We start from the raw sequence: 22181 nt of genomic DNA, 5'->3' as shown, positions 1-22181 counted from the left end.
GCTGCATGGAAAGGAGCTCAGGCCAACGGGGAGCAGAAGGGGCCCCACTCCCAGGAACCCCCCAGCAGCTGGAGAGCCCCTAAGAGAGCTGTGCCTGCCCTGGGGAGGACGGTAGCTGCCTTTCCCCTGGAAAGAAGGGGGTCCCACTTGGCGGGAGTCAGTGGGTATTTGCAGAAGTGCCCGTGTTCTGCCCATTGGCCCACCCTCCCTAGACCCAGATGTGGGTCTCCCTCTGCCTCCCTCCCCAAAAATGTCTGCTGGCACGAAAGGCACCTCCTGGCCTCTCCCCCAACATCGGTCCTGTTCCATCCCCATCCAGCTTTTCCCTCTAAGCTCTGCTTCCCCCTCTGCAGCTATTACTTCATGCTCTGCCCCCAAAGAGCAAAAGTACAGGCCCTTTCCTTGAAAGCCCAGTGGTGAAATCCAATTTTTTTTTACTACCGGTTCTGTGGACGTGGCTTGGTGAGTGTGGTGTGGCTTGGTGGGTGTGGCAGGGGAAGGATATTGCAAAATCTCCATTCTCACCCCACTCTGGTGCCAGCCAGAGGTGGTATTTGCCGGTTCTCCAACCTACTCAAAATTTCCGCTACCGGTTCTCCAGAACCTGTCAGAACCTGCTGGATTTCATCCCTGGTACAGGCCCTTTCCCTGAAGGGGGCACTGGTCGAAGGGCTCAGCAGCTGCCCCTTGTGCTGCTTGGATGGGTTTTATCCCCCAGGGCACCCAAAGAGGGCAGAGCTGCTAAAGGCCAGGAAGGTCCTTGGTGAAAGCGAACCTGCCAACATCCTTTCCAAGGTCTCAGGTGGGGACTGGGAAGACCAAAGATTTTCCCCCTATCTTGCCTGCCCCTCCTGCCCCCACCCGAGAGAAGAGGGCTGCTCCCTTGCAGGCCAGCTATTGTGTGCTGGGCTCCCTTCCAATGGGGGCAAAGTGAAAACAGAAATTGGCGTTACTGAAGCGAGCACATTTTATTCCAAGCATTTTGTTTGTTTGTTTGTTTGGTGGCTGTGGGAAAAGCGCTCACCTAAGCACAGAGTGACTGGATTTGGCTCTCTGGAAACAGTGCTGTTCTCGTCCAACACTGCCATCCCAGCCCCTGAACTTCAGGGCCTTGTTCCCCACGTAGCTGTTTCCTGATTTGGGGGGCGATTGCAGGGGGAAGCAGCTGCTGCGCCATATGCCCTCAAGGGAGCCGGAAGGTGTCTGTCAGGTGCTCCTCGGTGCTCCTTGAGCTGGTGGTTTCCTTGCAGAGGCTTCACGGCCCGGCTATGCCGGAGTGGCATTGAAGGTGTTACCCAGTTGGGGTCTGCAAGGAGAGAGCCCCGAGGAGGAGCTCACAGTCCGACCTGAAGAGTGGAGATGCTTTTCTATTAATAGCACTGGGTGCCTGTCACAGGAACTCGCTCCAAAATATATTGCCCTGCTGAAGGAACTTGCAGCCTCCCACCCTCTGGGCATTTGAAGAGTGTGACAGAAGGGAAACTACCTGGGTAAAGCAGACTATCAAGCTTGGCGTGGTGCCACCAAGAGCTGGTATCTCAGGGGCACACGGCTGACGCCACTGGCATCGGGCACAATGCTGATCTCACCCAGGGACACTGGTGACGTGAGAGTGAAGGCTTGCAGGATGGTGGTGAGGAAGAGGAACAACTCCATTCGGGCCAGGCCCTCGCCCAGGCACAGCCGCTTCCCTGCAAAGAGGGGGCAAAAGTGGTTTGGCCTGGTGGATGCCAGAGGCAGCCTAGGGCCCTTGTGCTCTTCGTGGCCTGAGGCTGAGCCACCTTCTGAGAAGGGAGACCCAGCTGAGAGGGAAGGGGCAGGAGCGAGTGGCACAAAGAGGGGATGAAAGGGAAGGGGAAGGGAGAGGAGAGGAGTAAAGAAGAGGGGAAGAGATGGGAGGGGAGAAAAGGGAACGGGAGCCCCCCCCAACCCCCAACCCCAGGACACACCTGCTGAGAAAGGCATGAAGGCATCTGCCCTCTTGAAACGGCCACGACTGTCCAGGAATCTCCCGGGGTCAAACAGCTCAGGGCCCGTGTGATGCTCAGTGTCGTAGTGCACCGTGCTAAGTAAAGGGTAGACGTAGGTCCCCTGGCAGGAACATCCAAGCAGGAGGAGCAGAAGGGAAATTGGAGACAGTGGCAAGAAGGAAAGCCCAGAATGAGGTGCCCGCATTGCCAGAGACGGGAAGCTAGGATTGAGTGGCATTTCCAATGGTGCTGTCCAGGGCAGAGGGCCTTAGAAACTTTGCTTTGCGGTAGCCAAAAGAGATGTCCACCATCCTTCCCCTGCAGAATCTCTGCTTGGGCACATTCTCCACCCACAGGACCTTCCCCAAAAGCCTTTCTCTGCCAGGGAGCCCGGCAATTTGGGTCTGCTGCCCATCCCATTGGACAAGATTCAATGGAAACTAAGGAATTAGTTTAGCAAAGGCAAGCTGGCCAGTGGTGGGTTTCAAATTTTTTTACTACCGGTTCTGTGGGTGTGGCTTGGTGGGCGTGGCATGACTTGGTGAGTGTGTGGCTTGGCTTGGTGGGCATGGCTTGGTGGGCGTGGCAGGGGAAGGATACTGTAAAATCTCCATTCCCACCCCACTCCAGGCGAAGGATACTGCAATATCCCCATTTCCTCCCGATCAGCTGGGACTTGGGAGGCAGAGAATAGATGTGGGCAGGGCCAGTCAGAATTTTTACTACTGGTTTTCCAAACTACTCAAAATTTCCGCTACCGGTTCTCCAGAACTGGTCAGAACCTGCTGCAACCCATCTCTGCAGCTGGTGCTTCAGCATGCAGAACTGGCATGGCCAGGCCAATGGGGCAGGTGCAGCTCTGGCGCAAATGACACCCCTGCCCACAGTGAAGTGCAGACCCTGAAGGCTATAATGGAAGGGAGCATGCCGGACAAACGATCTGGCCGATGCTGACCTCTGAGTCTCGTCCTGCCCCAGAGCCTCACCTTTGGGATGGCATATCCCCTGAAGCGGGTGTCTCGAGTGACGGCATGGGGGAGACCCATGGGCAGAATGTCACTGAACCTCTGGATCTCATGCAGCACTGCCTCCGTGTAGGGCATCTGCCTCCTGTCCTTCGCTGAGGGCGGGCGGCCAGTCCCGATCACTCGGTCGATCTCCTCGTGGAGCTTTTCTGGGGAAAGATGACCGAGGAGGCTCAGGGGTCAGATTTGGGGGGCCAGGCCTGCAGTGCATTCTTGCAAAGACCCCTGAAGGCAAAGCAGTGACAGATCTGCCTGCTTGCCATGAAATGGGCATGAAGAGTAAGGGCTTCCGGTTGATGTCACGGAAAGACAGTTGGGGAAATAGCGGGCTCTTATGAGTCCTGCGAAAACCCTGGCTGCTAAACCGCTGCCGATGGGTCTGCGGACCGAACCTGTCCTGCAGGGATGGGGGAAGAAGAGGGGTGCCTCAGAAGACTGAGAGGAACAGGCAAGTTCTTCGGAGGTCAGAGGGAACCCTCTGTGAGTCAGCGGCCATGTCGGCTGCCACGAAGCTGGGACAACCGGGCAAGAAAAGTGCTGGAGGAAAGCGAAGTAAAACGGAGCCCTTTGAAGCTGGGTGAGTGTCAATAACTCAGGCTTGTAACAACATTTGGAGCTATATCAGTAACTAGAAGCGGCTTAGTAACAAAGGGGCTTTGAAAAAAAAATTTTTAAACTGCAACTTTAAAGAACAAAGACCCGAGAAACAACTAATTATAGAACAAGAATTAAGAGACTTAATTTAGAGATTTGATAAAAGAACTAAACACTTTAAAATCTGAATTGGACTGGGGGAAAAAAGATGATTTGATACTTTTTTTACCAAAAGAAGAAAATAAAGTCAATGGTTATATAATAAGAAATAAAATGGAGTCTTGCATGACTAATGGGAAATGTGAATTATAGAGAGACACCATCTGGCACAAAGAGGAACTTTGTAATCCCCCTTTGTTATGAGAACTTTGAGCTCTACAAAAAAAAAAAAAAATTGCTGAACTGTGGAGGAGGATTTTTCTTTCCTGACTGCAAGCAGCTGGACTTGGGTGAAAAGAAAAGGAATTTACAATGGAACTCCTACAGTTGAACAAATAATAACTTGAATGTTGGTGCAGGAATAGAAGAAGGATTTAGCGCAGCCCCCAAAGAAAGAGATTTGATACATTATATCCGGAATAAAAATATGAAAAGAGATCTAATTGGATTTATGGAGAATAAAATTAAAAACTTGGAAAATGGAAAGAAATGTATGTTTGCAGACGAGGAAATGAAGATAATGTGATTAAAAATAAAAAAAAGTAAAGATGATTGTAATAAATTAAAGGGAGGCTTTTATAGAAATTAAGATTGTTAAATGAAACTAATACATGTAAAGATATGTTTAATGCAAGAACTATGTTTTAATGGTAAAATGTCAAGATAAAGAATAAGAGTGAATATGATTAATTGAAAATGTTAAAAGAAATTTAAAAATATACTTAAAAATATGTCTTAAGCAAGAACCAAGTCTCAAGGTTAAAATGCTATGGTTGCTATGAAAAAAGATAAAGAAAAATATGACTAAATGAAAAGCAATGCATAGATGGAGGGAAACAACAAAGAAAGGTTTAAGTAGAGATGGTTAAACCAACTATGAACATGCTGTATTTAACAGCCAAAAAGTTATAATATGCTGTATAGAACAGCCAAACAAACGGTCATGCTGGGTATCAGCCAAAATGAAACTTAATATGCTGGGTATCGGCCAAAAAACAAAAATAGAGATGCCGTGTTCAACAGCCAAACAAAGGGCATGCTGGGTAATGGCCAAAAAATAAAAATATGCTATATTTAATAGCTAAAACAAAGGGTTATGCTGTGATTAACAGTCAAGAAATAGAAATGATTGGTTTAACATCAAAGATAATAAAAAGAGGTGGGATGATCAAAACAAGGAGGTGCATGTTGAGAGTGATAGTTAAGATAAAATGTATAAGTTTGATTTAATAATAATGAAATAATTAATGAATGTTCAATTTGTCCAATATAATTGTATGATTTATATTGTCAAAATATCCGTCTAAGCAAATGAAAGAGAAAAATGAATTGTTAACTGGATAGAATTTAAGATTTAAGTAACGGGTTTTGGGGGTTAATGGTATAGTTATATAGATAGATTTGAGGGAAATATCTGTTTAAAATATTGAGTTGTGTTAATTGAAAATAAGATTTGTTAATGATTTGTTTCAATTTGTGACCGGAGTAAAAGCTTCATTTTGAAAAGATGTGTCCTATTTTTATTTACTTTTTTTGTTTTAAAAAATAAAAAAAAATTATCAACGAAATGGCCGTGCAGAGCAAAGTAGGAGGTTGCCTTGCACGGGTGGCAGTGAGTAACGTTTATGGTCCAGGGGCCACAGAGGCCGGATGGGCCAAGTCAAAATGGGAAGGTGGTTTCCTCCATGTACAAAGGTCAAGAAACTGAAATGAATGAAGAGCTCTTAAAATGATCGTTCCCATATGGTTAATTCATTTCTATCCTACTTATTAAAAAGACACAATGTGGGATTAACTTCTAGAGCTCCCTGAGGGCCAAGGCCGGCCTCAGAACGTGCACCCTTGGAGTGTTAAGCACCAGCAGCCGAGGCCCAAACATTGTTGTGGACTGTCCACTTTTCCAGACCAGAAGCTCCTATGATACCAAATGGACAACTCAGAAAAGAAGCCCCCCCCAGGCTGAACTACATCCCTCCCCTTGCCAGCCCACCCCTGAGGAGGTCCCTGGTAGTACTGGGGGGGCCCTCCTTCCTCCCCTACCTTGGACCTGCGGGTGCTTCATCAGGATGAGGAAGCCGAATCTCAGGGTGGTGCTGATAGTTTCTGTGCCAGCAAAGAACAGATTGAAAGTGGCCATCACCAAATTCTCCATGCAGAATTCAGAATTCGGGTTGTGCTTTTCCTGCCAAAGATCACAGAAGATAAGAAAAAAGTTGTATTTGTTTTCAGGCCCTGCTAGCTGCAAATCTTCTAAATTTTGCTGGTGCAGGCAGAATAAACCTGCAGCCAGAAGGTCCGGCAGCTACAGAATCGAGACTGGTCAGAAATGGCCAGTGTTCATTTCTCAGGTACTACTTCGTGCCCTTTATCCTTTGGGCAGGATGTGGCCCTGGGGCCTTTCCTAGGGGGAGCTTCCCAAGCCGATTCGCCCCGTGGCCAGTTGCTTCCCTGGTTGACCTCCTGGGATAAGAACTGTGGCACTCCAGGGTGGAAACCTATCTTTAGAACAAGGTATGCTCTGCCTGCCTTCCCGCCGAAGCTCTCAGGCTGGAGAGAGACGGATGTTGCTGTGTTATGTCATAATCTCATTTTACAAGCTTCGTTTTATGAGATTATAAATTGAAGTCCACACATTTTAATGTTGCCAAGGCTGGGAAGTCTTGATCTGAAGGGTCATTGTCCAGGAGTTCAATTCCCATAGCGCAGGGATGGGGAATAATGGCCCTTTTATAACTGGTGGACTTCAACTCCCAGAATTCCTGAACCAACATGGCTGGCTCAGGAATTATGGGAGTTGAAGTCCACAGGTCATAAAAGGGCCATGGTTCCACACCCTAACCACAGAGGTTTCACCCTTTGTGAAAGCAGTCAAGTGATGAGCTCCAGAAGAACAAACTGGATCAATAGAAGGAAAAGCCAGGTGCTCAGATAGCACCCAATGAGCATGTCAGGTCTTGTTCCTTCTCCCCCCACTTGCAGTTTTCCATGTAATCCACTTCTAATCAGACCGAAGACATTTGGGAGCTGGAGGTCCACATTCCTCTATTACAGGCAACGTGAAGTCTGCCCGGTTACGATTCTGGGCAATTCCTCTTAAACTGAATAGGAGCAGACCACATGAAAGAAGCTTTGTTCATTGGTTCTCTAACTCAGACTTCCATAACCTTTCCAGTTTTGTGGACCAGTGGTGTGCATGTGTGTGTGTGTAAGAAGTGATGGTCCTGCGGGAGCGTGTGCACATGCACACTGCTTTATTTGTGCCAGTGGCGGGCACGTGCACCCACCACTCACACAAATGGAGCTTCCGGCATACACTCGCCTTCTGCTTACACAAGTGCAGCTGTGCATGTAGGTGAGCTCACCTGCTGCTTCCACGGCCCGGTAGTGGGCTTCAGCCTGGAGGTTGGGGACCCCTGCTCTAACCAATTCATTACTTAGCTAAGTTCTGATTTGGAAGGTGACTGTAGAAGTGTTTGTTTGCCTGTACCTAAATCTTGACCCAAACTCTGGCGCTGGAGCTCTGCCTGAACCCTGAAGACCTGACAGACCGACAGCCTCAGTTGTCTTTGATGGCCATAAAGAAAGGGGGGAATAACTTCTCCTCCTTCTGTTCAAGGGAAGAAAGCCGGGGGACCCCTCTGGAGCCAACAGGAAGACAACAGCTGCACCCCAAAGTTCCCAACCAACCCATTTGCCTGACAGCTGAACTTTGGTGAAGCACTTTCACGTCACCAAAGTGAGAAGTGAAACTCCTTTGATAAGTAGCGTTACCTGCTCCATCTTTGCCAAGAAACAATCAATATAATTTTGGGGGGCACAAGGATTGAGCAAGGCTTGCTGCATCTGGATCCTCTCCTTTATGAAGCCGATGATCTGCTGAGACAACCTGTGGCCTGCATGATGCGCTCCAGGGATCTTCTCCATGATCTCCGGAAAGATGTTGTACAGCTAACCCATGTTTGACAGGACAAGGGGAGAAACAATAATACTATTAGCTTTTCTTGACTGTGGTCAAGAGTTTGGACGCACCGGGCTTAACTTGGTAAACAAACTAACCTATCTGGGCAGATGGTGCAATACACGCATGTGTTAACTGGCAAAACAGACTAAAAAAACGAAGCAAGCTTAGATAGCTGTATTCAAGCAGCTGCTACTTCTTAATCACACTGGTGAAGGGCAGTTGTGAGCACATCTTTCTGCCGTGTGAAGATGTTGCTCCACTTTGGGAATATTGTTGAAAATTCACAGGGGGGGGAGGAAGACAGGGTTCCAGTTGGACTAAATCCACCAGCGTCCCAGAAATGAACTTTCTCCAGTTTTTCCCATAAGAGATCAGATGCAGCCGATTCCAGCCAGCTTGGAAGCAAATTGAGTTTGCTCCCCCATCCCAGGCGGGATGGACCTGGAGGAACCTCCACCAACATTAGGAGAACTTTCGTCCTCTTCTCTTCGAGGGGTGAGAGCCACGGGGAGCTTTTTTCTCCCCCAAGAATAGCAAATTTGGTTATGGACTGTCAAATATTTTGGGGACAAAATGCCAGACATTCAGCAGAAAGTGGCTCAGTTAGTTCATGGTTTGATTAGGGAAAAGGCAGCAAAACTGAATGAAGACTCCTGCTTGTCCTCACCACGGCTTCGGTTGAGCTTGCAATGCGGAAGCGCTCCGTTATCAGCTTGTTCAACCTGAGGAATTTTTCATCGTTGTACTTGAACCGATTCCCAAACACAATGGAGCAGATGATGTTGGAGACAGCTCGGCTAAGGAGGAAGGTGGGGTCAAAGGGCGTCCCTGGAGAAAAGAGGGGGGGGAACCTTGCTGGGCCTTGAGCATCCCCTCACTCTGGGCTGAGCTTCCTACCCACCTGCCCAACATTAATAATATCCAGTATGGACATCTGGCTGACTGGGCAACAAACCATCATGATAATAACAGCCATTGAATGTGGACTCAAAAGTCCAAAATCCTCACTTCCGGAAAGGGCAAACAATTGCAGGGAACACGATGACATGATGTGGGGAGGAAGGTCAGCTCTAGAGCCGAGGAGCCCCCACAGCAGGTGAGCAGCAGGCAATTCTGGCCCACGGAAGGGAGGGCTTGCAGGGCACATCCTGTCTGTGGCATTTAGACAGAAAGGTGAGAAGGGCTACTACTAGCCATGATGATCTTTGGGATCAGTCAGGATCAGCTTCCAGGAGGACTGCTCACAGATCCCAGGGCATCCAGCTGGCCACGGTAGAAAACCAAACCTTCCCCTGTTGGGACTCTAGCAACCTCCTGATCCAAAGGAATTGGAAGGGGAAGACTTCCTTTGCCTGCTATTCTTCTAACTCCCCTTGAGTAAGGCTCAGGTAAACCGAGGCAAGGGAGGGAGGGAAGAGCTACCTTCTGTCTCCCGGAGCTCCTCCACCAGGCACTGGGCTTCCTTCTGGATCCGTTCTTCAGTGGACCTCTTGCCCATCCCAAAGTTCCTCAAAATGGTGAGGGAGAAGCGACGGAGCTGCTGCCAGCGCTGCCCGTTGGCAAACACAATCCCTGCCCAAGAAACGAGGAAGACAGGTGGTTTCTCTCAGGAGAAATCTCAAAATCTCCCCTCAATGCAATGCAAGCCCAGCAAGCCCAGTTCAGGCCCATCTTGTAGCAAAACTATCCCTCACCATGGTGGTTGAAGTCCTTGGAGAAGGCGGGCAGCTGCCCTCGCCCACTGAACTCCTCTGCCTGGTCCACCAAGGCCTCCTTCACGGCTTGGTAGCCACACAAGACCACAACCCGCCGCAGTCCCAGAAAGATAGTGAACACTGGCCCGTACTCCTCGCCCATCTGCCAAGAAAGACCACGAGTGCTTTGGAGCCTCCCTCCCTCCCCCGTCCGTATTCGGAGCCTTTAGTAGCCCCAGAAAAAGCTCTGGCCTGACCCTGCCAGAAAGATACCAGCCCTCTCTCTCTCTCTCTCTCTCTCTCTCTCTCTCTCTCTCACACACACACACACACACACAGAGAGAGAGAGAGAGAGAGAGCAGAAGAGATGCACAACAGTTGCTGAGCAACAACTCAGCTTTTCCCCAAAATCAGAATCAAATGCTGAACATTTGGAGCTGGAAATAGTCTAATCTGAATTTCAGATTATGCATACAGACAGGGTTTTTTTTTTTTAATGAAAGCATCAATTCTACAGAAATCCTGGGTTCTTGCATGAATAGTTGGGGTTCAATACTCTTCTAGGTTAGAAGGTGCTGGAGTTGCTTTGTGCTAACAGCAGCAGGCGAACCCTGCAGTGGAGGAAGATTAGTATAAAGTGAGATCCAGCTTAAAATCCTGCAGAGGAACCTTCGTGGATGGAAGTTTCCAGCTGGGTGGAAGAAACATTTCTGGCCAACAAAGACACCCAGTTCTGAATTATTCTCCCTGCCTCTCCCTCCCCTCCAGGCAGAATACTCAACTCTGCTTGCACCCAGTGCCACCCCCGCAGGGCTGAGCTTCGATGCCAGCTTCAGATGTTGACAGACGAGGGGCACCGAGCCAGGTTGAGGGGAGGGGGAGGCAGAAGAAATGGGGCCTGGGAAAGAGGCGGAAATGCTGCAGCTGCTCCCCAGACAGGCCTGCTTGGCTCCTCCTGGCCCGTCTCTCTTTCCTCAGGGTTTCTCCCGACACCTTTTCCAAGAGGCAGAAAAACCAAACTGCTTCTGGGGTGAAGGAGAGGGGAGGGTTGCCATAACCAGCTAGATGGGTGATGCTGCCAATGGAAAATGCTGGCCCATGGAAAGAGTTGCTGGTGGCTGGCCTCACCTTGGAGGAGCAGGAGGGAAGGTTGACCTGAGGGGTCTTCCTTGTCTTTGACACTGCGCGCACATACGCCCCCTTCCACTCCCAGTCAAAGGGGTCTCCAGCAATCCAATGGCCCCGTATCCCTCTAAGGCTCCTTTGGGTCAGGGAGTTTTGCTGGGCTGCTGCCCCTTCACTCCCAGCAGAAAAGGCAGCCCAGTAAAGCCAGTTCCTGCTTGCGTGTCAGGCTCCACAGGTGGATGCTGGGTAGGTGGAACCTCCTCCTCCTCCCTGGGAGCCGTTTCCATCTCTTCTGTGAAGAGATCAAGCAGGAAAACTTAGCAAAACTCTTCACCCACCATTCAATCTCTTTTTTCTCAAATTGTTGGGAATTCAGAATAAAAATCAGGGCAATCAGCAGATTCCTTGATGCTCAGGATTTCTTGTATTCTTTCTTACTTTGGAATGAGTTGCCAGGATTTCTTCCTCTACTACTTGTCCCCTTATCTCCACCCACCCTCCAAGTCTCTTGAGATGGGGCCCCACTTCTGATAGACTCCAAAAAGCCAGACTGGACATCACCATTGCCTGGGGGATGCCCGCAGGGGCTCCTTTCATGTCCCCATCAAAGAGCTAGGGCGAGTGACAGGCGCTCAACCCACCAGGGAGCAGCACTTGGGTCTCAAACGTAGGCTTGCCAACCTCCAATCCAACACCTAACCACGTGAGCCACGTGCTCCTTCCAGCAGCATAATGACCTCCAAACATATATCTGAGAAAACCCAAGAATGGTTCCAAAATGACCTGCTGTGACCTGAATTCACAGAACAGGGACTCCAACCTTGGCAACTTTAAGATTTGTGGACTTCAACTCCCAACGTTCCCCAGCCAGCATGGAGACCCCTGCAATAGAACATTTATGGAAAGAGCTGAAATTCACGGGGGGAGGGGGGGTGTAAAAGGAACCCACGTAGCCTAAGGCATCTGGAGCAGGGATGGGTTGCGTATTGAGAGTCTTCTTCAGAGCTGCTGAAAGAAGTGCTTCCCTGCAGCTAACTGCCCCAAAAACATTTGCTGTGAAAGATCAGGGCATCAACAATTATGTCCATGGCATTTTAATTTCTTTCCTGCTTTATGACATATGACAATATGTTATGCCATTCATCACAGTGTCTGCTCTGTGGACTGTGGAACAAAGAATGGTGGGTGCCATTTATTTGTATCAGTTTCAACATTTTGTGGCCAACTGTAATTCTTTGGATTAGAATGGAAGGATATCAATATTTCTGGCCACATCTGTGTATCAACCCCTGCCAGCTGCCATCATGATAGCAATGCCTCCTCCCACCGTGTGTGACTTCCCTGATCCCTGAGCTTCCTCGTGTCCAGGCCAGGAGAACACCATCCAAGGGCTGGAGCAGCATAAACAAGGCCAGACTTGTCCTCCTCTCTGTCTCGAAAAGAGGAGGCGCCATATCCTCGGATGGTCTGAATGTTCCATCTACTTCTGCCCCCTGAAAAAATGCCCGAGGTGACTGTGACGCCTGGTCAAAGGCCAGCCATTCCAACATTGCCCATCAAGCTCCCTGAAGAAGCTGCTGGCTCTCAAGGAAGGAAACCTAACTCACCTTCATCAGGGACTGGACCAGATTCTTCCGGTCCAGCTGGAGAAAATTCCCCAGGATGGGGAGTGGGGTGGGCCCAGGGGGCAGGAGGCCTTTCATTCCTCTCTTCCTCCCATTCAACCTGAAGGAGACCCAGAGCAGCAGCAGCAGCAGCAACAGCAGCAACAGTGAAGGAGGGACCAGCTCCATGTCAGAGAGCCTGAATCTGAATCTGAAGAGAAACACAGCAGCCATTGGCCAAGGAAAACAGAGAAGAAGAGGGAAAGGACTACGACTTTCAGCTACCTTCAGTGGCTGCAGATTCAACCATTAAATCCTTGTCCTGGGGTGGCTTTGTCCAAAGCATCTGGAAGCCTGGCAGAAGTTCATGGACAGAAGCAATCTACTTTCCACATTGGTTATCCTTTAACGAGATACGCTTTGCCCACCTGGATTTTGGCGAGCCAACTGGGGGCGTGACCTCATCTAGCCCAGTTGCAAGGAGAAGAAGGATTCACTCACCAAGGGAACAGCAGTCATTTGGTAAAACAAACCTGATTTTTTAAATTCAATCTTGGCAAATTCTGTTAAGAGCAAAGATTAGAATTCCTTAAGATGAATAACAAGATTTAATTTTTTTTAAAAGGAAACTACAACCCAAAGGCTGAATTCATACAACCGGGTAACAACAGAGGAGGGAAGGGGGGGGAAGAGGGATGGGAAAAATTGTTGTAATATTTGTTAAAACTTTTTAATAATAAAAAAAACAACAACCAGGTTACCTCCTAGTTAAAACCAGGAAGTAACGACGTCCGGGTGGGTGGGGGGACGGAGCCTTGCGCTGCCACCGCTACCGGTAGCATTTCATGCCTGGGGTAAACCCTAGACCATGATTAACAAAACAAAACTTCCATGATTACGTTGCTTCCTAAGTCCAAAGAAATAAACTGCATTGTCCCATTAGGTGATGGGCCACAACTGGCTAAGTCAACTGCTAGAGTTCCACAGCCTATGATCACTGATGGGATTCAGCCAGTTGCACCACTTCAGGAGACCCGAAGTGTTAACTTTCTGAGCAGTTTAACAAACTGGTTGTTGGAAGAAATCATTAGGGCAGAGAACCGGTTGTTAAATTACTTGAATCCCACCACTGCCTATGAGCCACAAACCGTTGGCTTGTGCCCCACTTGGAAAAAGGCCGGAGGTTCCATTTCACAGAAGGAAAAGAATGCAGCTAATTCAGGCAGAGCACAACCAGCCTTCTCTGGGTTCTTGCAGTGCAGACCCAGCTGCCTGGAACTGAGCAGCAATAAAGGAGAATATTTGTAGCTCAGGGATGAAAGGCTGAGCACTCAGGATGTTACCTAGTTTGGGTCATGAAACGTCTGCAAGAAAATAACCCAGTTCAGAGAGCACCAAGGAATTGGCCAGAGCAGGAAAATTGATTCCAATGAAGGCCGATGCAGCCTCCTCTTCCTCACTCCTTGTATTCTTTTACACACACACACACACACACACACACACACACACACACACACACACACCACTGGCATGCATCTATGGAGATTCTCATTCCTCCAGGACAGGTCAGGGTTATCCCAAAGGTTTCTAAAAGGCAACTGGACTTTCTTGGGTTTTTGTTGAAAACATTTCCCTTCTCATCCAAGAAGCTTCTTCAGTTCTTTGGTCAGAACTGAAAACCAAGAAAGTCCAGTTGCCTTTTGGAAAAGCATCTTTGGAGTACATGCCTATTTCCCTTCATTGTCCGGGTTCACGCTACCTGCTTTATCCCTGATGAAGAGAGCCGAGCTTTGCTTGCTCAGCCCGTTTCTCTGGGCCTCTGGCAGGAGTTCAGAGTCTCATAGGGTAGCCAGCCGGGCCTGAGCTGTGTTGCCGGGGCCACCAGTTGAATGTAGTGGCTAGTTGGGGACTCAAGCCTTGCCATCTTGTCTTTATAGCCCACTTTCAAAGCAGAGTTATGGAGGGGCAGATCCAGGAGAAAGAGCCTTTTCCCAGCCCGGGAAGCTCTTTGCTGGAGAGAAAAGGCCCCAAGGGAACAGGAAGGGGAGAACCTGGGGAAAAGGCTCTTTGCACCCAGCGCCTGGTGCAACAGGAGCATGGACATCCATGCGGTGGCTGTCCTGGAGGTGGCTGGGTTAATGTTTGGCCAGCGGAGCAGCCCCAGCCAGAGCTTTCTGGAACTGAAAAGCAATGTGCAAACATGACTTGAGAAATCTGGGTCACGATGGTGGCTTAATTTCAGCCAGCTATCTGTTAAGGGTGTGCCTCACCAAGCTCTAAGGCAGCAGATGCTGCAAGATACCATAAGCAAGGAACGGAAAAGTGCCAAGACTTCCTTGGAAAACTAACATCTTCTTTAAAGGGGGACTTTAAAAAGAGTCAACAGGTTCCTGGATCCCCAGCGGAATTGGCCTCCTTCAGCCCAGCACCACCCAGCTGACATCGGCCAAGCCTCAGGCTGTGGTCCAACTTCCGGTGGGCCGGGGACTGGCGCAAGCGAGCACTTTGGAGTCCCGACCGTATATATCCTGCCTGGCTGGCCTTGGCAGCCCCAGCTGGATTTGCAGCAGCCATGGAGATCTCGGCCGTCACTCGGATGGATTGGGGGGGCCCCTTCAGCATTCTGTTAGCCATGGCCACATCCTGCCTCCTCTTCCGCCACTTCGCAGCCAAGAAGAGGTTCGCCGGCCTCCCACCGGGCCCCCCCCCTCTCCCCTTCATCGGCAACATGCTCCAGGTGGACGTGAAGGAGCTGATCCCCTCCCTCAGGGAAGTGAGTCAGGGCAGGTGGGGGCTCCCGGGGGGGAGAGATGTGGAGTGTAAGGGGCAAAATGGTTTGTTTGTTTGTTTGTCTATGTGTCTATCATCTGTCACCATCTATCTATATCTATTGATCGATCTGTCTATCAATCCATCAGTCGGTCATATTTAGAGACCGCCCATCTCCCTGACAGAGAGACCCCGGGTGCAAATAAAATAGAAGAGAAAAGCAAACAGGAAAGCAAGACAAGCCCAAGTGGCTGGGAAACTGGACTGGCCCTCCTTTTGGTCAACTGAGGCCGATGTGGGTCCCCACAGAGCCAACGGCATCTCCCCGAACCCAGGGAAAAGGCCATCTACCCTTCCCAGGCCAGAGTAATGCCCGGCATCAGGCCAACCCCCTCCCTGCCTTGGCCTGAAGCAGCAAAGCCCCCCTCAGTTGTAGTGGGTCAAGCACGAGGACCCGAGACAGGGACAGCTCAAACTTCTCTCTGTGGGGAATGTCTGCCAGGCCCCACAGAGCAGCTCGAGCTGAGCCGGAAGGATGTGGCCCTGGGCAGGCACCCCGAGGGCCTGAGAGCACACAGCTCCAGCCAGGAGCTGGGAGGGTCCTCCTCTTAGCAGAGCCCCCTGCTAAGAGGAGGACTAGAGCCCACCTCTAAGTTTGGTCTCTTTTCTCCATCAGCCTTAATTCCAGACAGTTGCAGGGCTTTAGATCAAAGAAAAGGCACAGCTTCCCCCAGAAAAGTGAGTTTGTGTGCACATATTAAATTAGATTGGATTAAAGCGGAACCCAGCTCTAAGCTAGGGGCCCTTCCTGTTGGGAAACTACCAGCCAGGCGAGGAGGGACCAAGCAGGGAGGTAGCCTTGAGTCTTAGGTCTGAGCCCCCACCCCCCCATCCACTGAACCTCACCTGTTTGTTCCCGAGAGAAGCTGGGCAGCCTGTGGGAGACTCTTGCGTTCTCAGCAGAAGTCAAGAAAGGGGGAGGCGGCTTCCACCCTTCATTTGTGGGTCTGGTTGCTTTGCCTGACCCTTCCAGGCAACCTCTGGTGGGTCCATCAAAATCCCTACACAATAAACTGCACCAAATGTAATATAAAGCACCCCTACCTGCCCTGCCCTGCCCTGCCCTGCCTGGGAACCCCCTCTTCAATGGAAGAAAGGGGCTTTAAAAGCCCAAATCCCTGCTGAGTTCTTGTTCCCTGCTAAGGGAGCCCCCCCTGCCCACCCTGAGAAGGAGCCCTGCCCTGACCAGTCCTCCTCTTCTCCCAGCTCAGCAAGACCTACGGCCCCATGTACACCTTCCATCTGGGCTCTCGCCCCTGCGTGGTCCTTTCGGGGTACCAGGTGTTGAAGGAGGCCCTGATTGACAAAGCCGAGGAGTTCAGTGGTCGGGGGGACTTTCCTGCTGTCCAGATGTGGAGCAAAGGAAACGGTGAGACACTGGAAGGAGAGGAGGAAGAGGAGGAGGAGGAGGAGGCAGCTGCTCAGGTTACTCTTCAATCCTGGATTTTGGAATGATTCAGAGAGCGATACGATGACTCCACGTTCAATTAAATATATTTTTCAGGGCTTCCAGAGCTGAATTTTGACTTTTAGAAGAACCAGTGAGGGGCGGGTAGTGGGGAGTGAATCATAGCCCAAAATAAGCCCAAGTTAGTCTCAAAATAAGGAGATTCTTGTCTCTGATTCTCTGGGCTGGAAAGAGCTTTGGTGGGAGGGAGCTGGTGGGTTTCCTGGGAAGGAGGAAAATTGTGGGCAGGCCAGGCTGGACCTGGTCTCGGGTATGTTGTCCCATCTCCCCCCCCTTCATCCCCAGGAGTCGTGTACGGGACAGGGGAGCGCTGGAGGCAGCTGCGCAGGTTTGCCATCGGGACCCTGAAGAATTTCGGGATGGGGAAACGGTCCATGGAGCAGCGGATCAAGGAGGAGGCCCAGTTCCTGGTGGCTGAGTTCCGCAAAACCCAAGGTGGCTGGAGGGCCCTTGCCCCACCCTTTCCTTCTCTTCTTGGTTCCCTGATGTTTTATAGCAGCAGAGCAGCTTGGCACATTGCTTAGGGGGCAAAGGGGCCTTCCCTTCCTTTGGGGCCAGAAGAATCCCACCTGCTGGATCCCAACTTTAAAAGAGGCTAAGATCACCCCTGGTGGAAAATGTGCTGAGCTTGTTAAGGATTGTTCAATTAGAGCAAGTGGCTCCCTTCCAGTTCCCCCCTTCTGGAAGCTCTCCAGGCCTTCCCTGAATATAAAGTGCCTCATTTTCCAAGAATTCCCTCTCCCGAGGAGGCCGGAGAGACTTTGCAAGAGAGGTGCAGCCGCATTCTCAGGCTGAGCTCCTCCAGGTGTGCCGGGTCCTTCCTTCATCTGATGCCCTCTGGGAATTCTGGAGGCATCAGGCACCACATCTAGCACGGAGCAGGTTGGAAAGACTGCTAGGCAGAGATTTCAGCTATGCCAAGTTATTTCATTTAATTATTCAACTGCCATAATTAAGCCAACTTTTTTTTTGAATTGTGCCAAAGAAAGGCTACATGGCATGAAGCAATCCCTGGGTGGGTGGGGGAGTGGAAGAATGTTATAAAATCCGCCCCCCCCCCGGGCTCACCATTGCCCCCTTTTGCTCACAGGCCAGCCCTTTGACCCGACCTTCTTCCTAAGCTGCGCCGGCTCCAACATCATCTGCTCCCTTGTCTTTGGAGAACGGTTCGAATACACAGATCAGGCCTTCCTCACCTTGCTTGACTTGATCAACAGCAACTGGAAGCTCATGAGCTCTACCTGGGGACAGGTGAGGCTGACCTGAGGAAGGGTCTGGCTTGCTCAGGCGCCCCAGAAGGAAGGCCCAGCGTGCAGCTGATCCTAAGAATTGGCAACTGGATGCGGCCAAGTCCAAGGAGGCCTTCTCACGGGGCCTGAGCCCAAAGTTCCACGAAGTGCCTAAAGTCTGCATTTATGCCCCCTGCTGTGCTCTTCCAGTTTTGCCCTGGTTTATTTTATGTCTTGTGAACTCAGGTCCTTCAGCCCACTTAGAGTTGGCTGTCGTGATGTGGGGTGGGCTAGTTCTTGCCTGCAGCTGCTGTGGGGCCAAGGGGAAAGGGCAGAGGCCAGTTGGCCGGACCCAAATTGGGAAGGAAATCAGATTTCATTTTGTACAGACAAGGTAGTGGCTAATAATTTAACCGCTCTGTGCCAGTCCAGTGGAAGTTTCCAGATTGTCCTCCCATCAATGTCCTCCCGCACGTGCCAGCAATGGAGTGCCAAGGGTTGCCAAGTATAGCTGGGGCGATCCAAGGAGGGCAAAGAGCAAGAACAAGTCCAGACCCAAATCAGTGTCCCTCTTCAGGAAGCCCTACTCCCAACTGAAAATCCTTAATGGGGGGGGGGGAGAGAAGGAGAGAGAGAGAGAGAAGTTGTGAGAGAGGTCACCCAATCTGCAACATTGAAGTTGCCACCTGAGCTGTGCCTTGTCTGGTGCCAGGGGGCAGCTTAGGCAGAGCAAAGGGGCAGTGGAGCTGAAGGCCAATGAGAGAAAGAGAGAGAGAGACAGAGGGAGGGAGGGAGAGAGAGAGAGAGAGAGAGAGAGGACAATGAGGCAGAGCACTCTTCTGGGGAAAGTCCAAAGGAGGCCAAGGGCCACAGGCACCAGGGCCAAAAAGGACCGGGCTGATGCACGATTAAAGCCTGAGCACAGGATCTTCAGCTGATCACTCGCTGCCACCCCCAGAGTAGCTGCCCTGTGAGAGGACCTGGCTTTCGCCAGAGTGGTTTGGCTCTTCTTTCTGTGTCATGGGGGATCCCTAACCCCACCCCCACCCCTGTCAACTGAGAAGGTTGATGGCCCACCCCAGAATTGGAGGAGACCAGAGAAGTTCTCCCGGGCTCAGTCTCTGGGCTCCCTTCTCTCCATCTCATAACTCAGGGGGTTGTGAGGTTGTGACCCGCAAGGTAAGTCCCTGAGGGCTTCATCCATGGCTCGGGGCCACCTGGATGGATGGGCCAGCTGGAAGCAGGTGGGCTCCGCCTGGCCAGAGACCCCTTCAGAGCAGAGCTTTGCCTTTCTCCTTCAGCTGCTCTTCGTCTTCCCAAATGTCATGAGATGGGTCCCAGGGCCCCACCAGAGAATCTACGCCAATTACCTGAAGCTGGCAAAGTTTGTGGGTGAGCGGCTAGAGATGAACAGGCAGACCCTGGACCCCAACTCCCCGAGGGATTTTATCGACTGCTTCCTCATCAAAATCCAGCAGGTATCACCGTGGCCCCTGCCCGGCTCTGCCAAGAGGGGAAGGGGGTTTCTCCTGGACCCCCATGCCCAGGAATCCTCGGATGCAGCGGTTGCTGCATCTCCATCTGGGGTCTTGCACCCAGGGCTGGGCAGCCGCGCTGGCTCTGCTTGGGCCTCAGGGGGCGGGGCAGTACCGTTGTGGGAGAGCCAGGCTGAGCCTTCACTTCCCGGGCCCTCCTAGAAAAGCCCATCGTTGTGGGCAAATGGGGTGGGCTCCAATTTCCAAACCCTCTCAGCCTCAGTTTCTCAACTGGCATCTTTGCAGCCCTGTTAGAACCAAACCAGGCTAGTTTCTGCCGCCTTGCAGGAAAAGGGCAATGCCAGTTCTCACTTCAATGAAGACACGATGTCCAAGACCACCGTCAACCTCTTCTTTGCCGGCACCGAAACGGTCAGCTCCACCCTGCGCTATGGGCTGCGCATCCTCCTGAGGCATCCCGAGGTGGAAGGTAAACTGGGGGAGGGATGGAGGAAGAGGGCCCCATGCAGCGTCCGAGCACGTGGGAGTCTCGCAGGGACAGGACAGAGCAGAAGGACAGGCAGCCCCCTTTGAATTCCCCCCGCCCACTCCCAGCAGGGACCTCAGGTGGCCCCCTCCCCTTGCCGTGGCTTTTGGGGTGACTCTGGAATTCTTCTGGCAGAGAAGCTGCATGAAGAAATTGACCGGGTCATTGGGGGCAACCGTGCCCCTTGCATGGATGACCGGAATCAGATGCCCTACACGGATGCGGTCATCCACGAGATCCAGCGCTACGCCGACATCGTCCCTATGGGGGTGCCCCACACAGTCACAAGAGACATCGAATTCCGGGGATACAGTCTCCCCAAGGTTCGGCCAAGTAGAGAATATGGGGCGGGGGATGGGATGGGGGTCAGCAGCAGTCTCTGCCGTGATCGACTTGGGCTGGTTCCCAAAATGAGAAGCACACCTGTCTTCTCTCCAAGGCCAAATGGCGAGGCAGGCACGAGGATGCCCTGAGCAGAAAGCACTCTGCCCATGCCTACGATGATGGTCTTCTCCACTCAGTGGGGGAGAATTGGGCTCAGGGCCGGCTGCCCTCTGATCACCCTGCCTTCCCCCTCAATCATAGGACCTCAACATCATCCCCTTGCTCTGCACCTCCCAGTTTGACCCCACACAGTTCAAGAACCCCAAGGCCTTTGACCCGACCCACTTCCTGGACGAGAGCGGGCGGTTCAGGAAGAGGGAGGCCTTCATGGCTTTCTCAGCAGGTAAGGGGAAGAGAGGCCTCAGGAACCCCTGCTCCAGAGACCCCTCAGCCCCCATGGGTGGGAAGGGTCTTCATCCAGTGTGGGGCAGGAGAGGCTAAGAGCCTCATCGGTTCCTTCCTCTGGCACAAAAGGGAGGCAGGGAGATGGTCAGGCTGGCCAGTGCCAGGGGTGTCACTAGCTTCCTGGCATCTTCCCAGGAGTGGCTTGAGGCAAAAGGAGCCGCTTCCTCCAGATGTATTGGACTGCAAAGCTCATCATGCTCATCCAGCAGGGCAGGGTTGGCAGGGAGGGAGAGGGACTGTCCAGGGGCTTTGGAGAGAGCAGAAGCTTTTGGGGGATGGGTGCCAGGCTGGGCCTCCCCCATCTCCCTTTGGTGGCAGAGACGTGAAGGAAGCCTTCTCTCTCCACAGGCAAGCGGGTGTGTCTGGGTGAAGGCCTGGCCAACATGGAGCTCTTCCTCTTCCTCACCACCATCTTGCAGAACTTTCGGCTGAAAGCCCTGATGGACCCCGCAGCCATCGACATCACCCCCGAATCCACCGGCCTGGGCAGCATCCCCCGACCTTACCAGTTCTGCCTCCTCCCACAATAAAGGGTTGCCTCCCTTGGGGGGCCCAGCTGCTGTGGGTTGCTTGCCTCCCGGATGCCCGTTGGGGGTCCCTGCCCCCCAACCTCTCACTTTCCTCTCAGCCCAGTGCTCCCAGCCTTCCCAGCCAAGCCAGTCGCCCGCACCTGCCTGCCTCCATGTGGGCTCTTCTGCAGACGCTTGCCCTGGTGCCAGGGGATGCCAGGCTCAGCTGTCTCTCAGGCTCTGGGCTACCTTGGCACCCCAGCAGGCGTTGCCTAGTGCGGAGAAGAGGGCTTCAGAGCCGGAGCCTCAGCAGCACGAGCCATCTGCCCTGCAGGTGCCAAGGACGGAGCCGGGTGCTGCCAAGGGGGTCTTTGCAAGGCTGAGGAGATTCTGCATTAGGAAGTGCTGGCTCAGTTTTTTTACCCAAAGCCCCCTCACTTGATGCCATGTTTTCCAGGGAGGGAAACTTGCCGAGGGAGTGCCAGGACTGGCGATGCTGTGCAAACAAGCCGGTTGCCCAACTTGCAGAGGGAGGAGCCACTTCCGGGGGCAGGGGGGCTTTCAGAGAGTGGGCTGGGGAGGTGGAGAAGCACATCCAGGTGCCCCACAGGAAGATAGGGTGATTTGCACAGTGTCTGTCCCAGCCAGCTGGGGACGAGAGCTCAGCTTCCAGAGCCAATTCCTCAGTGGATCCCTGCTTCTCACAGCCACCAAAGTATAGCTGGTGCCTTTCAAAGGGATCCCCTCTGCCCCTGCCCCAGCCCCACTGGATGGGGTTTTATGACCCTGCTACTCCAGGGTGTGCCGGCTTCCCTAACCGCAAGTCTTGCTGGCTGGAAGTCAGGAGAGCCTGGAGAAAAGGAAGTTTTGGTCACACAAAGGGTGATTTGGGTGGCCTGAGTGCAAATCCCGGCGGGATTCCCAGCCCTGGTCCCGAATGCAGGAGGGGAGCTTCTTGTGCGTGCTTGCTTAGCATTTTATTTAAAACGTTTGTATCCCACTTTCCAATCCCCAAAGGCCCTCAAAAGAGTTTGCAAACAATTCTGAAAAATAAAAACTGGCTGAAATTGATTAACAGAGCAGAAGAATCTCTAAAAAAGCAAGATTATTCCAGGCCTCTTGACGACCCTCAGCCCATTTCTCCAAGGCAAGCCTCTCTGCCGCAAATCAAGTCAAGGACAGGAGTCAAGTGTCGCTTTGCTG

At 51.8% G+C, this 22181-nt stretch overlaps 2 protein-coding genes across 7 annotated transcripts; one reads left to right on the top strand and one right to left on the bottom strand.

Moving 5' to 3' along the window:
* Positions 1-967: 967 nt before the first annotated feature.
* On the bottom strand, positions 968-15839 carry LOC139321437 (cytochrome P450 2F3-like). Of its 5 annotated transcripts, none has more exons than XM_070950145.1 (11): positions 15808-15839; positions 12136-12343; positions 9404-9566; positions 9132-9281; positions 8377-8537; positions 7520-7696; positions 5789-5930; positions 2957-3144; positions 1950-2091; positions 1487-1691; positions 968-1346 (listed from the first exon to the last, which is right to left on the bottom strand). In XM_070950145.1, exons 2-10 carry the CDS (start codon positions 12319-12321, stop codon positions 1504-1506), a joined length of 1497 nt encoding a protein of 498 aa, XP_070806246.1. In that variant the 5' UTR covers positions 12322-12343; positions 15808-15839; the 3' UTR covers positions 968-1346; positions 1487-1503. The 5 variants fall into 5 exon arrangements, 3 of the variants coding, with proteins under 3 accessions (XP_070806246.1, XP_070806245.1, XP_070806247.1); XM_070950144.1 differs by lacking the exon at positions 15808-15839 and adding an exon at positions 12418-12467; XM_070950146.1 differs by lacking the exon at positions 15808-15839 and adding an exon at positions 12418-12467 and having other exon boundaries at positions 968-1306.
* LOC139321440 (cytochrome P450 2F3-like) lies at positions 14729-22034 on the top strand. Of its 2 annotated transcripts, none has more exons than XM_070950148.1 (9): positions 14729-14905; positions 16168-16330; positions 16715-16864; positions 17520-17680; positions 18960-19136; positions 19482-19623; positions 19816-20003; positions 20266-20407; positions 20818-22034. In XM_070950148.1, the coding sequence occupies exons 1-9, from the start codon at positions 14729-14731 to the stop codon at positions 20997-20999; spliced, it is 1482 nt and encodes a 493-aa protein (XP_070806249.1). In that variant the 3' UTR covers positions 21000-22034. The 2 variants fall into 2 exon arrangements, with proteins under 2 accessions (XP_070806249.1, XP_070806250.1); XM_070950149.1 differs by having other exon boundaries at positions 14730-14869.
* Positions 22035-22181: the final 147 nt, after the last annotated feature.

This window comes from Pituophis catenifer, unplaced genomic scaffold, assembly GCF_029215685.1.
Source record: "Pituophis catenifer annectens isolate HBS135680 unplaced genomic scaffold, rPitCat1.0.hap2 SCAF_9, whole genome shotgun sequence".
Lineage (NCBI taxonomy): Eukaryota > Metazoa > Chordata > Lepidosauria > Squamata > Colubridae > Pituophis > Pituophis catenifer.
This window is presented reverse-complemented; position numbering and strand designations above follow the sequence as displayed.